The sequence below is a fragment of the Haliotis rufescens genome, unplaced genomic scaffold, assembly GCF_023055435.1.
Source record: "Haliotis rufescens isolate VD_foot unplaced genomic scaffold, xgHalRufe1.0.p SCAF_16, whole genome shotgun sequence".
NCBI lineage: Eukaryota > Metazoa > Mollusca > Gastropoda > Lepetellida > Haliotidae > Haliotis > Haliotis rufescens.
This window is the reverse complement of record NW_025963846.1, coordinates 31,713,570-31,728,391: the sequence shown is the minus strand read 5'-3', so window position 1 is coordinate 31,728,391 and position 14,822 is coordinate 31,713,570. Positions and strand designations below refer to the sequence as shown.

Below are 14,822 nucleotides of genomic sequence, written 5' to 3'. Positions count from 1 at the left end.
TCTATCAAAGATAAATTCTTGTTTATGAGATCTGGGGACATAGATCCATACAGTTTCAGTTTCAAAATAACGATTTCTCCCATACTCGCGTGTTATCCTGGAGTTATTCTGAAAAGTAGGAATATTGTTAAAAAGTCCACGCGTGAAAGTTGAAGACATGACAGAAGTAGAAAAACGTGTTCATTTTCGCGTTGTGCGATTTATGACTGAATCAGGTAATGCATCACGACTGATGTAACGTTCACGGCAGGCTAACTCAGATGATACTTCATGCATTTCAAAGCAGACTATCGTCTTGTAGGCTACAGCAACCAGACGACAAACATCTCATGCTCGCAAAAGAAAATCGAACTTGGGTTATTAGATGACCAATGGGTAGACAAATTCCTGACTAAGGCTACCGCCCGTATACCCCCCACCACACACACACACACACACACACACACACACACACAAATATATATAATCAAAAGGATTGAGCGGCAATGCATACTTATAAAGCCGTTTACATAGGTAAATAAACTGTACAGTCGTCTCACCAAAGACATCTCCTACAACCTCAAAGATGGAAAGGGGGCGATCGGGTAGTCTAGTGGTTAAAGCGTTCACTCGTCACGCCGAAGACCCGAGTTCGATTCCTGACATGGGTACAATGTGTGAAGCCCATTTCTGGTGTCCCCCGCCGTGATATTGCTGGAATATTGCTAAAAGCGGCGTAAAACCATACTCACTCACTCACTCACAGATGCAGACTCTAGGTAGGCCCTACTGTTCGTTCTTAAACTCTTACCAGATAAAACCTTACCAGATAAAACCATCTGTTCTCGAACATTATAAACCATTTTCAAGACAAGACTTAAAACAAAGGAAATGTTTATTTGAACACTATTCTGTCATTAGGAACTCTGGATCTCCTTTGTCAAAGTGTTACGTGCATATTGTCTGTGGATATTAAGACATATGGATCTGTTGTTGTTATTGTGTTTTTCTTTCTTAAATGTATGCTGCACAGAAATTATGATGGGACTTGAAAAGCAAATGAGCAATGTTACAGCTTACATGTGGCATTAAATACTGTCAGATCAAGACTATGACTTGAAACAAAATGGACTCCAGACCAGTCTGAAGAAATGTTCATGATACAAAAAGTTTTTGCATTAAAACAACCTTGTTGAATTTGCAAAAGAACAACCTTGTTGAATTGCTTGTGACTTTAGTTCCACACACCACATGTACATCATTCATTAGCATAACGGTAATTAGAAAAAATCAGGTTAGTTAGGTTACTTTCAAACAAGTACGTAAAAAAATTCCAACTAATTGGAAAAATACTGTTCATAATTAATGTAATATTAATCTTGCCTATTGCTTGGGCGTCAGTTTTAGGCCCAACCCAAGGTCTGTATAAATTCTATTGAGCAAAAGAGAGCAGGCACATATTTTAGTGCAGTGTTCGAAATTGGTTCGTTTGTTAGTATATTTTCTCCAAATCACAATATCCTGTTGCATTCTTGAAATAGCACTACAAAGATGAAGCGACATGTCATAGACTCTGTGAATCTGTGTCACTTGTGAACATGTTATAGGACACTATACACATGGCTGAGTGTTTTGTTATGCCTGGACTGACTGTTGGCATACATTATGAAATAATTTACTTCAGTTGCATGTTGTTTTGAGAGCTGAGTGACTGTAGACAATTCTGATTTATTAGCACTAATTGGTTACAAAGATCAATCGATGTCTATCTTTATACCAGCACGGATTGATGGGGGATGGGTGAGTGTGTGTGGTCTAAAATTGAAATGAAAATATCTTACAATGTTAAAATCATGGTAGTCACATTAAATCAAGGTTACTTAACACGCCAACAGCCATACTCGTGACATACATCGAATCCATACCGGTATTATATATACAACACAGGTTTTCCCACATCTAAAGATATGTACCAAGCTGCTGGCTATACCCAATTAGATTTCAGGCCTAGCGGAGTCCAAAGTTACAAATTTACAATATATATATTTGTATTCTGTTTGTCTTGGCAGGAGTGAAGCTGCACATCAAGAGCGTTCCCCTGGCAACTGCTTGTGTGTTGTATCACAAGTTCTTCAAGGAGAACTCACTCAACGACTATGATCCTTATGTAAGTTGTATGTATAGGCTACAATAATGAAGAGTTGTCTCCCTTAGTACATGTCTGCTTCTCAATTTCTTTGAAACTATACTTTGCCAAAAAAGAAACGCAAGAGTGATTTAAAAATGTATATTTTATATATCATATAAATAAGCAACAATTTGCACACGTCATTCTCATTGACCCAGGTTCTAGGTGGATTTGTTTGTTTGTTTGTTTGTTGTTTAACGCTGCACTCAGCAATATTCCACACATATGACGGCGGTCTGTAAATAATCGAGTCTGGACCAGACAATCCAGTGATTAATATCACGAGTATCGATCCACGCAATTGGGATCAATGACATGCATCAACCAAGTCAGCGAGCCTGACCACCCGATCCCGTTAGTCGCCTTTTACGACAAGCACAGTCACCTTTTACAGCAAGCATGGGTTGCTGAAGACCTATTCTACTCCGGATCTTCACGGGTCTGTTCTAGTTGGGGGGGCGGTCGGGTAGCCTAGTGGTTAAAGCGTTCACTCGTCACGCCGAAGACCCGGGTTCGATTCCCGACATGGGTACAATGTGTGAAGCCCCTTTCTGGTGTCCCCCGCCGTGATATTGCTGGAATATTGCTAAAAGCGGCGTAAAACCAAACTCACTCACTCACTCACTGTTCTAGTTGGAACACACGGAACAGTAGATTTCCAAGGTGAAGGTCATCTGTTCTCAATATCTTGTATTGCCCCCATTAGAGTTCAAAACTGACTCTGAGAGTGTGAGTTTGAATCCCAGATGTGACTCAACCCAAAAAGTACTAGAACACGAAAAAGTACATAAAGAATGTGTTATCCCAAATGTAACATTGTGTAACATTTGTTACATTTGACCACTTTCTTAAATGTCATTGTGTATTCATTATGAAGAATCTTAATTCTACGGAAGCCTTTTAGGGCCATTTGTTTTTGTTTTGTTTTTTATAGTATCTTGAAATATCAAGATACAGAAGTTGAAATTTCTAGATACTATCTTGAAATTTCAAGAAACTAAGTTGAAATTTCAAGAAACTAAGTTGAAATTTCAAGATACAATCTTGAAACTTCAAGATACAGAAGTTGAAATTTCGAGATATTAAGTTGAAATTTCAAGATAGTATCAACTTCTGTATCTTGAAATTTCAACTTAGTATCTTGAAATTTCAAGATAGTATTGAATTTATTTTTTTTTAAATGGCCCTAAAAGGCTTCCGTATAAATCAGACCATTCCACTGCTGAATCTGGTGTGGCATCATGTGGCATACATGTACTTATTATCATTACAGTTAGGAACTTTTGATCCATGTTTCACGATCTGTATTAGCCTAACAGTGGTTCTATTCCAATTTCACCATACACAAACATACTAAGTGTTGAATTCTTCACCTAATACAAATAATAGACTTTAGATGCTCTCTTTCAACCGACGTTGCCTCCATGAAACCTTAAGCCTGACAGCTGTAGTTCAAATATTGGTGATATTAGCGATTTGAATAGTTGATAATGTTGATCCACCGAAGGGAAAGGATAAATATTCAAGATATATGCTGTTTGTTCTGTCAATGTTTTATGAGTTTGGATGGGTATTGGAGGTTTAAAGTGTATCACAATATTTTGCAAAGCACCAAGCCGTATTGCAATACATATCACAATATACTGTATAATTCTAAATTTTTAATTCAGAAGCAATCTGATACATTAAGGTATTAACTGAAGTTCATACATGGAACAAAACAAAATGCTGGTACAACAGAATGTTTTACTCATTAAAAAAATACGCAGCCATCTTGGGGCCCCGGATGCTCGCTCCTGGGCAGTGAAGGCTTTTGGCAAGTATATAACTTTAAACACATGATAAAAATCCCAATTTGAAATCACCCAATATATCGAACATGAAAAAGTGATATTGTGATACGATAAGAATGAACTGAAATGTAATACCTCACGCCCTTATTTATGACCCTGAGAAAAACTACCTGACAGTGTAAATACTATCCCGGGATATGTTAACAATTTTCAATTCGACTTCACCTTCAATCCACTTTTCCCATTGTAGTCGGCCTACCATTCCTGAGATCATATATCAGTGGCGGCTGTGCATTGGGTTGTAATGTTTTTCTTCAATATTTTGGCGCAGTGGGGTAGTCAAGTGGTTAAAGCATTCGCTCGTCACGCCAAAGACCTGGGTCCGATTCCCCACTTGGGTACAATGTGTGAAGCCCATTTCTGGTGTCCCCTGCCATGATATTGCTGGAATATTGCTAAGAGTGGTGTAAAACCATACTCACTCACTCACTTCTTATTCAATATTTGTTTTTCCCAGCTGATTGGCACCACCTGTATTTACCTGGCCGGCAAAGTGGAGGAAGAACACCTGAAACTGAGGGATGTCATCAACTCATGCTACAGGTAGACAGGTGTAGTCATCAACTCATGCTACAGGTAGACAGGTGTAGTCATCAACTCATGCTACAGGTAGTCAGGTGTAGTCATCAACTCATGCTACAGGTAGACAGGTGTAGTCAGGTGTAGTCATCAACTCATGCTACAGGTAGACAGGTGTAGTCATCAACTCATGCGACAGGTAGACAGGTGTAGTCATCAACTCATGCTACAGGTAGACAGGTGTAGTCATCAACTCATGCTACAGGTAGACAGGTGTAGTCATCAACTCATGCTACAGGTAGACAGGTGTAGTCATCAACTCATGCTACAGGTAGACAGGTGTAATCATCAACTCATGCTACAGGTAGACAGGTGTAGTCATCAACTCATGCTACAGGTAGACAGGTGTAGTCATCAACTCATGCTACAGGTAGTCAGTTGTAGTCATCAACTCATGCTACAGGTAGACAGGTGTAGTCATCAACTCATGCTACAGGTAGACAGGTGTAGTCATCAACTCATGCTACAGGTAGACAGGTGTAGTCATCAACTCATGCTACAGGTAGTCAGGTGTAGTCATTAACTCATGCTACAGGTAGGCAGGTGTAGTCATCAACTCATGCTACAGGTAGACAGGTGTAATCATCAACTCATGCTACAGGTAGTCAGGTGTAGTCATTCACTCATGCTACAGGTAGTCAGGTGTAGTCATTAACTCATGCTACAGGTAAACAGGTGTAGTCATCAACTCATGCTACAGGTAGACAAGTGTAGTCATCAACTCATGCTACAGGTAGACAGGTGTAGTCATCAACTCATGCTACAGGTAGACAGGTGTAGTCATCAACTCATGCTACAGGTAGACAGGTGTAGTCATCAACTCATGCTACAGGTAGACAGGTGTAGTCATCAACTCATGCTACAGGTAGACAGGTGTAGTCATCAACTCATGCTACAGGTAGACAGGTGTAGTCATCAACTCATGCTACAGGTAGGCAGGTGTAGTCATCAACTCATGCTACAGGTAGACAGGTGTAGTCATCAACTCATGCTACAGGTAGACAGGTGTAGTCATCAACTCATGCTACAGGTAGACAGGTGTAGTCAGGTGTAGTCATCAACTCATGCTACAGGTAGACAGGTGTAATCATCAACTCATGCTACAGGTAGACTGGTGTAGTCATCAACTCATGCTACAGGTAGACAGGTGTAGTCATCAACTCATGCTACAGGTAGACAGGTGTAGTCATCAACTCATGCTACAGGTAGACAGGTGTAGTCATCAACTCATACTACAGAGATAAATACATTTGTACCATCAGACATTTAATGATTTGTATTATATATGAACAGAACCTGGTTCTTGTTGTGTGTGCCACTCAGTAATGCCTTTATAATATTGAATCACTGATGGAAATTGATCATGTGGAATATCATTATTCAATACTTAACTGTACAGTCCTGTTCTGATCTTTGTTTGTTTGGAGAAGAGTACATCCATTGATACCTGTCAGAACAGTCACTGAGTTTGACGGCAGGGCACAGCCATTGATACCTGTCAGAACATCTTTCCCACCGTCAAAGGGAGGTGTTTCTGAGGAATGGAATGTCATGAGTGTACAGGACTCTCTAATCCTGAAATGGTGGGGATTGATAACGATTTCTTTTAGTACTCTTCATGTGCTGGCTGAAGTATTCTATTATATGAGTTGTCTCCCTTTGACCCAGTGGTTAAGACTTTATGTTTGTGATAACTCTTTAGTTTCCAAGGTGCAGTCATCATCTTGTCTGTCTGAACATGCACGCACACACGCGTGCATGCACCTGCCACAGAGTTCAGAAACCGGTCATCATTCATTCAACTACCCATCCACTCTGAACTATGCCACACATGCATCCACTCTACCACCAACCCACCCACTTTGCTACACACGCATCCACTCTACCACCCACCCACCCACTTTGCCACACACGCATCCACTCTACCACCCACCCACCCACTTTGCCACACACGCATCCACTCTACCACCAACCCACCCACTCTGCCACACACTCACCCACTTTGCTACACACGCATCCACTCTACCACCCACCCACCCACTTTGCCACACACGCATCCACTCTACCACCCACCCACTCACTCTGCCACACACGCATCCACTCTACCACCAACCCAATTTGCCACACCCTGCCACTTTGCTACACACACATCCACTCTACCACCCACCCACCCACCCACTTTGCCACACATACATCCACTCTACCACCCACCCACCCACTCTGCCACACACGCATCCACTCTACCACCAACCCACCCACTCTGCCACACACGCATCCACTCTACCACATACCCACCCACTTTGCCACACACGCATCCACTCTACCACCAACCCACCCACTTTGCCACACACGCATCCACTCTACCACCAACCCACCCACTCTGCCACACACGCATCCACTCTAACACCCACCCACCGACTTTGCCACACACCCATCCACTCTGCCACCTACCCACCCACTCTGCCACACACCCATCCACTCTACCACACACCCACCCACTTTGCCACATGCATCCACTCTACCGACTCACCCCCTCACTCTGCTTCCAGGACCCTCCACAAAAGCAAGCCCCCCCTCGAGCTGGGGGACACCTTCTGGGCACTGCGGGAGTCGGTCGCCCATTGTGAACTCTTCGTGCTTCGGACACTCAAGTTCAAGGTCGTCTTCTCTCACCCCCACAAGGTAGATATACGTTTCTGTAACCCCTGGAGATATAACCTGTTGGGATTGCGGGGACCCTATAGGTCCCCAGCAACCTGTGCTTGTCTCCCTGTGGGGATTTCAGGATAGAATATAGGTCCCCAGCAACCTGTGCTTGTCTCCCTGTGGGGATTCCAGGATAGAATATAGGTCCCCAGCAACCTGTGCTTGTCTCCCTGAGGGGATTCCAGGATAGAATAAAGGTCCCCAGCAACCTGTGCTTGTCTCCCTGAGGGGATTCCAGGATAGAAAATAGGTCCCCAGCAACCTTTGCTCTTGGTGTGTGACTTATCTATAACGTTACATCACATTTGGGACACCTAAGTTGAATGTAGAGGAATTTATTTCGACTAGTTGTAAGACTTTGTTGGCTCCTGAAGTATTGTTACGAACACAATCTGCCATGTGGCTCAACAGGAAAACACTTATGTTGTGCGTGAATAGAATCTTTCTTTTATTTTCAGTACATGCTGCACAACCTCAAGTATCTGCAAGACTGGTTTGATCCCTACAAGTGGGAGGCAATGCCAGTAGCTAGAACAGCCTGGTCACTGCTTCGGGACTGTTACCATGGCAACATGTGTTTGAAATACAAGCCACAACACATGGCAGTGGCTGTTCTCTTTTTTGCGCTCCAATGTCATGGTGCCGAGGTGCCGTATCACAAGTACGCCGACACGCCGTGGTGGCTGGTAAGTTCTGTTGTACTCCCGCCATTGTCATGATGACATATACAAGTACGCTGACACGCCGTGGTGGCTGGTAAGTTCTGTTGTACTCCCGCCATTGTCATGATGACGTATACAAGTACGCTGACACGCCGTGGTGGCTGGTAAGTTCTGTTTTAAACCCACCATTGTCATGATGACGTATACAAGTACGCTGACACGCCGTGGTGGCTGGTAAGTTCTGTTTTAAACCCACCATTGTCATGATGATGTATACAAGTACGCTGACACGCCGTGGTGGCTGGTAAGTTCTGTTTTAAACCCACCATTCTCATGATGACGTATACAAGTACGCTGACACGCCGTGGTGGCTGATAAGTTCTGTTTTAAACCCACCATTGTCATGATGACGTATACAAGTACGCTGACACGCCGTGGTGGCTGGTAAGTTCTGTTGTACTCCCGCCATTGTCATGATGATGTATACAAGTACGCTGACACGCCGTGGTGGCTGGTAAGTTCTGTTTTAAACCCACCATTGTCATGATGACGTATACAAGTACGCTGACACGCCGTGGTGGCTGGTAAGTTCTGTTTTAAACCCACCATTGTCATGATGACGTATACAAGTACGCTGACACGCCGTGGTGGCTGGTAAGTTCTGTTTTAAACCCACCATTGTCATGATGATGTATACAAGTACGCTGACACGCCGTGGTGGCTGGTAAGTTCTGTTTTAAACCCACCATTCTCATGATGACGTATACAAGTACGCTGACACGCCGTGGTGGCTGATAAGTTCTGTTTTAAACCCACCATTGTCATGATGACGTATACAAGTACGCTGACACGCCGTGGTGGCTGGTAAGTTCTGTTGTACTCCCGCCATTGTCATGATGACGTATACAAGTACGCTGACACGCCGTGGTGGCTGGTAAGTTCTGTTTGAAACCCACCATTGTCATGATGACGTATACAAGTACGCTGACACGCCGTGGTGGCTGGTAAGTTCTGTTTTAAACCCACCATTGTCATGATGATGTATACAAGTACGCTGACACGCCGTGGTGGCTGGTAAGTTCTGTTTTAAACCCACCATTCTCATGATGACGTATACAAGTACGCTGACACGCCGTGGTGGCTGATAAGTTCTGTTTTAAACCCACCATTGTCATGATGACGTATACAAGTACGCTGACACGCCGTGGTGGCTGGTAAGTTCTGTTTTAAACCCACCATTGTCATGATGACGTATACAAGTACGCTGACACGCCGTGGTGGCTGATAAGTTCTGTTTTAAACCCACCATTGTCATGATGACGTATACAAGTACGCTGACACGCCGTGGTGGCTGGTAAGTTCTGTTTTAAACCCACCATTGTCATGATGACGTATACAAGTACGCTGACACGCCGTGGTGGCTGGTAAGTTCTGTTTTAAACCCACCATTGTCATGATGATGTATACAAGTACGCTGACACGCCGTGGTGGCTGGTAAGTTCTGTTTTAAACCCACCATTGTCATGATGACGTATACAAGTACGCTGACACGCCGTGGTGGCTGATAAGTTCTGTTTTAAACCCACCATTGTCATGATGACGTATACAAGTACGCTGACACGCCGTGGTGGCTGGTAAGTTCTGTTTTAAACCCACCATTGTCATGATGACGTATACAAGTACGCTGACACGCCGTGGTGGCTGATAAGTTCTGTTTTAAACCCACCATTGTCATGATGACGTATACAAGTACGCTGACACGCCGTGGTGGCTGATAAGTTCTGTTTTAAACCCACCATTGTCATGATGACGTATACAAGTACGCTGACACGCCGTGGTGGCTGATAAGTTCTGTTTTAAACCCACCATTGTCATGATGACGTATACAAGTACGCTGACACGCCGTGGTGGCTGGTAAGTTCCCCACTGGGGCATAAAACAACATTCGCTCTCTTGTGCATAAAACAACATTCACTCCCTTGTGCTTAAAACAACATTCACTCCCTTGTGCATAAAACAACATTCGCTCCCTTGTGCATAAAACAACATTCACTCCCTTGTGCATAAAACAACATTCACTCCCTTGTGCATAAAACAACATTTGCTCCCTTGTGCATAAAACAACATTCGCTCCCTTGTGCATAAAACAACATTCACTCGATTGTGCATAAAACAACATTCACTCCCTTGTGCATAAAACAACATTCACTCCCTTGTGCATAAAACAACATTCACTCCCTTGTGCTTAAAACAACATTCACTCCCTTGTGCATAAAACAACATTCGCTCCCTTGTGCATAAAACAACATTCACTCCCTTGTGCATAAAACAACATTCACTCCCTTGTGCATAAAACAACATTCGCTCCCTTGTGCATAAAACAACATTCGCTCCCTTGTGCATAAAACAACATTCGCTCCCTTGTGCATAAAACAACATTCACTCCCTTGTGCATAAAACAACATTCGCTCCCTTGTGCATAAAACAACATTCGCTCCCTTGTTGCATAAAACAACATTCGCTCCCTTGTGTATAAAACAACATTTACTCCCTTGGGCGTAAACAACATTCACTCCCTTGTGCTTAAAACAACATTCACTCGATTGTGCATAAAACAACATTCACTCCCTTGTGCATAAAACAACATTCACTCCCTTGTGCATAAAACAACATTCACTCCCTTGTGCATAAAACAACATTCGCTCCCTTGTGCATAAAACAACATTCGCTCCCTTGTGCATAAAACAACATTCGCTCCCTTGTGTATAAAACAACATTCACTCCCTTGTGCTTAAAACAACATTCACTCGATTGTGCATAAAACAACATTCGCTCCCTTGTGTATAAAACAACATTCACTCCCTTGTGCTTAAAACAACATTCACTCGATTGTGCATTAAACAACATTCACTCCCTTGTGCATAAAACAACATTCGCTCCCTTGTGCATAAAACAACATTCGCTCCCTTGTGCATAAAACAACATTCACTCCCTTGTGCATAAAACAACATTCGCTCCCTTGTGCATAAAACAACATTCGCTCCCTTGTTGCATAAAACAACATTCGCTCCCTTGTGTATAAAACAACATTTACTCCCTTGGGCGTAAACAACATTCACTCCCTTGTGCTTAAAACAACATTCACTCGATTGTGCATAAAACAACATTCACTCCCTTGTGCATAAAACAACATTCACTCCCTTGTGCATAAAACAACATTCACTCCCTTGTGCATAAAACAACATTCGCTCCCTTGTGCATAAAACAACATTCGCTCCCTTGTGCATAAAACAACATTCGCTCCCTTGTGTATAAAACAACATTCACTCCCTTGTGCTTAAAACAACATTCACTCGATTGTGCATAAAACAACATTCGCTCCCTTGTGTATAAAACAACATTCACTCCCTTGTGCTTAAAACAACATTCACTCGATTGTGCATTAAACAACATTCACTCCCTTGTGCATAAAACAACATTCACTCCCTTGTGCATAAAACAACATTCACTCCCTTGTGCATAAAACAACATTCACTCCCTTGTGCATAAAACAACATTCGCTCCCTTGTGCATAAAACAACATTCGCTCCCTTGTTGCATAAAACAACATTCGCTCCCTTGTGTATAAAACAACATTCACTCCCTTGGGCGTAAACAACATTCACTCCCTTGTGCTTAAAACAACATTCACTCGATTGTGCATAAAACAACATTCACTCCCTTGTGCATAAAACAACATTCACTCCCTTGTGCATAAAACAACATTCACTCCCTTGTGCATAAAACAACATTCGCTCCCTTGTGCATAAAACAACATTCGCTCCCTTGTGTATAAAACAACATTCACTCCCTTGTGCTTAAAACAACATTCACTCGATTGTGCATAAAACAACATTCACTCCCTTGTGCATAAAACAACATTCACTCCCTTGTGCATAAAACAACATTCACTCCCTTGTGCATAAAACAACATTCACTCCCTTGTACATAAAACAACATTCACTCCCTTGTGCATAAAACAACATTCACTCCCTTGTACATAAAACAACATTCACTCCCTTGGGCGTAAACAACATTCACTCCCTTGTACATAAAACAACATTCACTCCCTTGTGCATAAAACAACATTCACTCCCTTGTGCATAAAACAACATTCACTCCCTTGGGCGTAAACAACATTCACTCCCTTGTGCTTAAAACAACATTCACTCGATTGTGCATAAAACAACATTCACTCCCTTGTGCATAAAACAACATTCACTCCCTTGTGCTTAAAACAACATTCACTCGATTGTACATAAAACAACATTCACTCCCTTGGGCGTAAAACAACATTCACTCCCTTGGGCGTAAACAACATTCACTCCCTTGGGCGTAAACAACATTCACTCCCTTGTGCATAAAACAACATTCACTCCCTTGGGCATAAACAACATTCACTCGATTGGGTGTAAAACAACATTCACTCCCTTGGACAGCAATAGAAACTGACATTTGTAGTCCACTATTCCCTATAATGATAACATTAAGCACAACCCTTAAAAATGACTAATTTCTCCTAGTCCTTATGATACCTTAAATATTGGGTAGTGTGGCAAGGCCAACAGGAAATCAGTGCCAATTTCTTTTGCTATTTGGCATAAAACAGCATTCACTCGATTGGGCGTACATGACCATTCATTTCTTTGGGCATAAAATAATGTTCACTCCCTTGAGCATAAAACAATGTTCAATCCCTTGAGCATAAAACAATGTTCACTCCCTTGAGCATAAAACAACATTCAATCCCTTCGGCCAGCTCCAATGTACTAAGAGAATGTAGCCGTGTTCATTTGACACCATCTACATCAGTCTGCCTCCTTCACTAGAAACCTACTGGTATGTTTCAGGTGTTTGCTGAAGACGTCACTCTGGACATAATCAAGACGATCATCACAGACATCATTGCCGTGTACGAACTGGAGAATACTGTCTGATCTTCAACACATACATTATTGCTGTGTACGGCTGGAGAATACTGTCTGATCTACAGCACAGACATTGCCGTATATGAACTGGAGAATACTGTCTGATCTACAACACAGACATTGCCGTATACGAACTGGAGAATAATGTCTGATCTACATCACAGACATTATTGCTGTGTACGAACTAGAGAAAACTGTCTGATCTACAACACAGACATTATTGCTGTGTACAAACTGGAGAATACTGTCTGATCTACAACACAGACATTATTGCTGTGTACAAACCGGAGAATACTGTCTGATCTATAACACAGACATTATTGCTGTGTACGAACCGGAGAATACTGTCTGATCTACAACACAGACATTGCTGTGTACGAACTGGAGAATACTGTCTGATCTACAACACAGACATTATTGCCGTGTACGAACTGGAGAATACTGTCTGATCTACATCACAGACATTATTGCTGTGTACGAACTGGAGAATACTGTCTGATCTACAACACAGACATTATTGCCGTGTACGAACTGGAGAATACTGTCTGATCTACATCACAGACATTATTGCTGTGTACGAACTGGAGAATACTGTCTGATCTACAACACAGACATTATTGCTTTATACCAACTGGAGAATACTGTCTGATCTACAACACAGACATTATTGCCGTGTACGAACTGGAGAATACTGTCTGATCTACAACACAGACATTATTGCTGTGTAAGAACTGGAGAATACTGTCTGATCTACAACACAGACATTATTGCTGTGTACGAACTGGAGAATACTGTCTGATCTACAACACAGACATTTTTGCTGTGTACGAACTGGAGAATACTGTCTGATCTACAGCACAGACATTATTGCTGTGTACGAACTGGAGAATACTGTCAGATCTACATAACAGAAATTGCTGTGTACAAACTGGAGAATACTGTCTGATCTACAGCACAGACATTGCTGTGTACAAACTGGAGAATACTGTCTCATCTACAACACAGACATTATTGCTGTGTACGAACTGGAGAATACTGTCTGATCTACAACACAGACATTGCTGTATACGAACTGGAGAATACTGTCTGATCTACAACACAGACATTAATGCTGTGTACAATCTGGAGAATACTGTCAGATCTACATAACAGACATTGCTGTGTACGAACCGGAGAATACTGTCTGATCTACAACACAGACATTATTGCTGTATACGAACTGGAGAATACTGTCTGATCTACAACACAGACATTATTGCTGTATACGAACTGGAGAATACTGTCTGATCTACAACACAGACATTGCTGTGTACAAACTGGAGAATACTGTCTGATCTACATCACAGACATTGCTGTGTACAAACTGGAGAATACTGTCTGATCTACAACACAGACATTATTGCTGTATACGAACTGGAGAATACTGTCTGATCTACAACACAGACATTATTGCTGTGTACAAACTGGAGAATACTGTCTGATCTACATCACAGACATTATTGCCATGTACAAACTGGAGAATACTGTCTGATCTACAACACAGACATTGCTGTGTACAAACTGGAGAATACTGTCTGATCTACAGCACAGACATTATTGCCGTATACAAACTGGAGATACTGTCTGATCTACATCACAGACATTATTGCTTTATACGAACTGGAGAATACTGTCTGATCTACAGCACAGACATTGCTGTGTACAAACTGGAGAATACTGTCTGATCTACAGCACAGACATTATTGCCGTATACAAACTGGAGAAAACTGTCTGATCTACAACACAGACATTATTGCCGTATACAAACTGGAGATACTGTCTGATCTACATCACAGACATTATTGCTTTATACGAACTGGAGAATACTGTCTGATCTACAGCACAGACA

General features: G+C 42.1%; 1 protein-coding gene across 1 annotated transcript; it reads left to right on the top strand.

Annotated features, from left to right (window-relative positions):
* Positions 1 to 90: 90 nt before the first annotated feature.
* Positions 91 to 14,551, top strand: LOC124113489 (cyclin-Q-like). Its single transcript, XM_048397131.1, has 6 exons — positions 91 to 215; positions 2,049 to 2,146; positions 4,478 to 4,563; positions 7,149 to 7,281; positions 7,764 to 7,991; positions 12,857 to 14,551. Exons 1-6 carry the CDS (start codon positions 158 to 160, stop codon positions 12,941 to 12,943), a joined length of 690 nt encoding a protein of 229 aa, XP_048253088.1. The 5' UTR covers positions 91 to 157; the 3' UTR covers positions 12,944 to 14,551.
* The last annotated feature ends 271 nt before the right edge of the window (positions 14,552 to 14,822 follow it).

Excerpts from the sequence above, each read along its gene's own strand:
- LOC124113489 (XM_048397131.1), top strand. The coding sequence starts at position 158 with ATGACAGAAGTAGAAAAACGTGTTCATTTTCGCGTTGTGCGATTTATG. Across the intron at positions 2,147-4,477 it reads TCAACGACTATGATCCTTAT|CTGATTGGCACCACCTGTAT; the intron begins GTAAGTTGTATG and ends TGTTTTTCCCAG. Across the intron at positions 4,564-7,148 it reads GTCATCAACTCATGCTACAG|GACCCTCCACAAAAGCAAGC; the intron begins GTAGACAGGTGT and ends CTCTGCTTCCAG.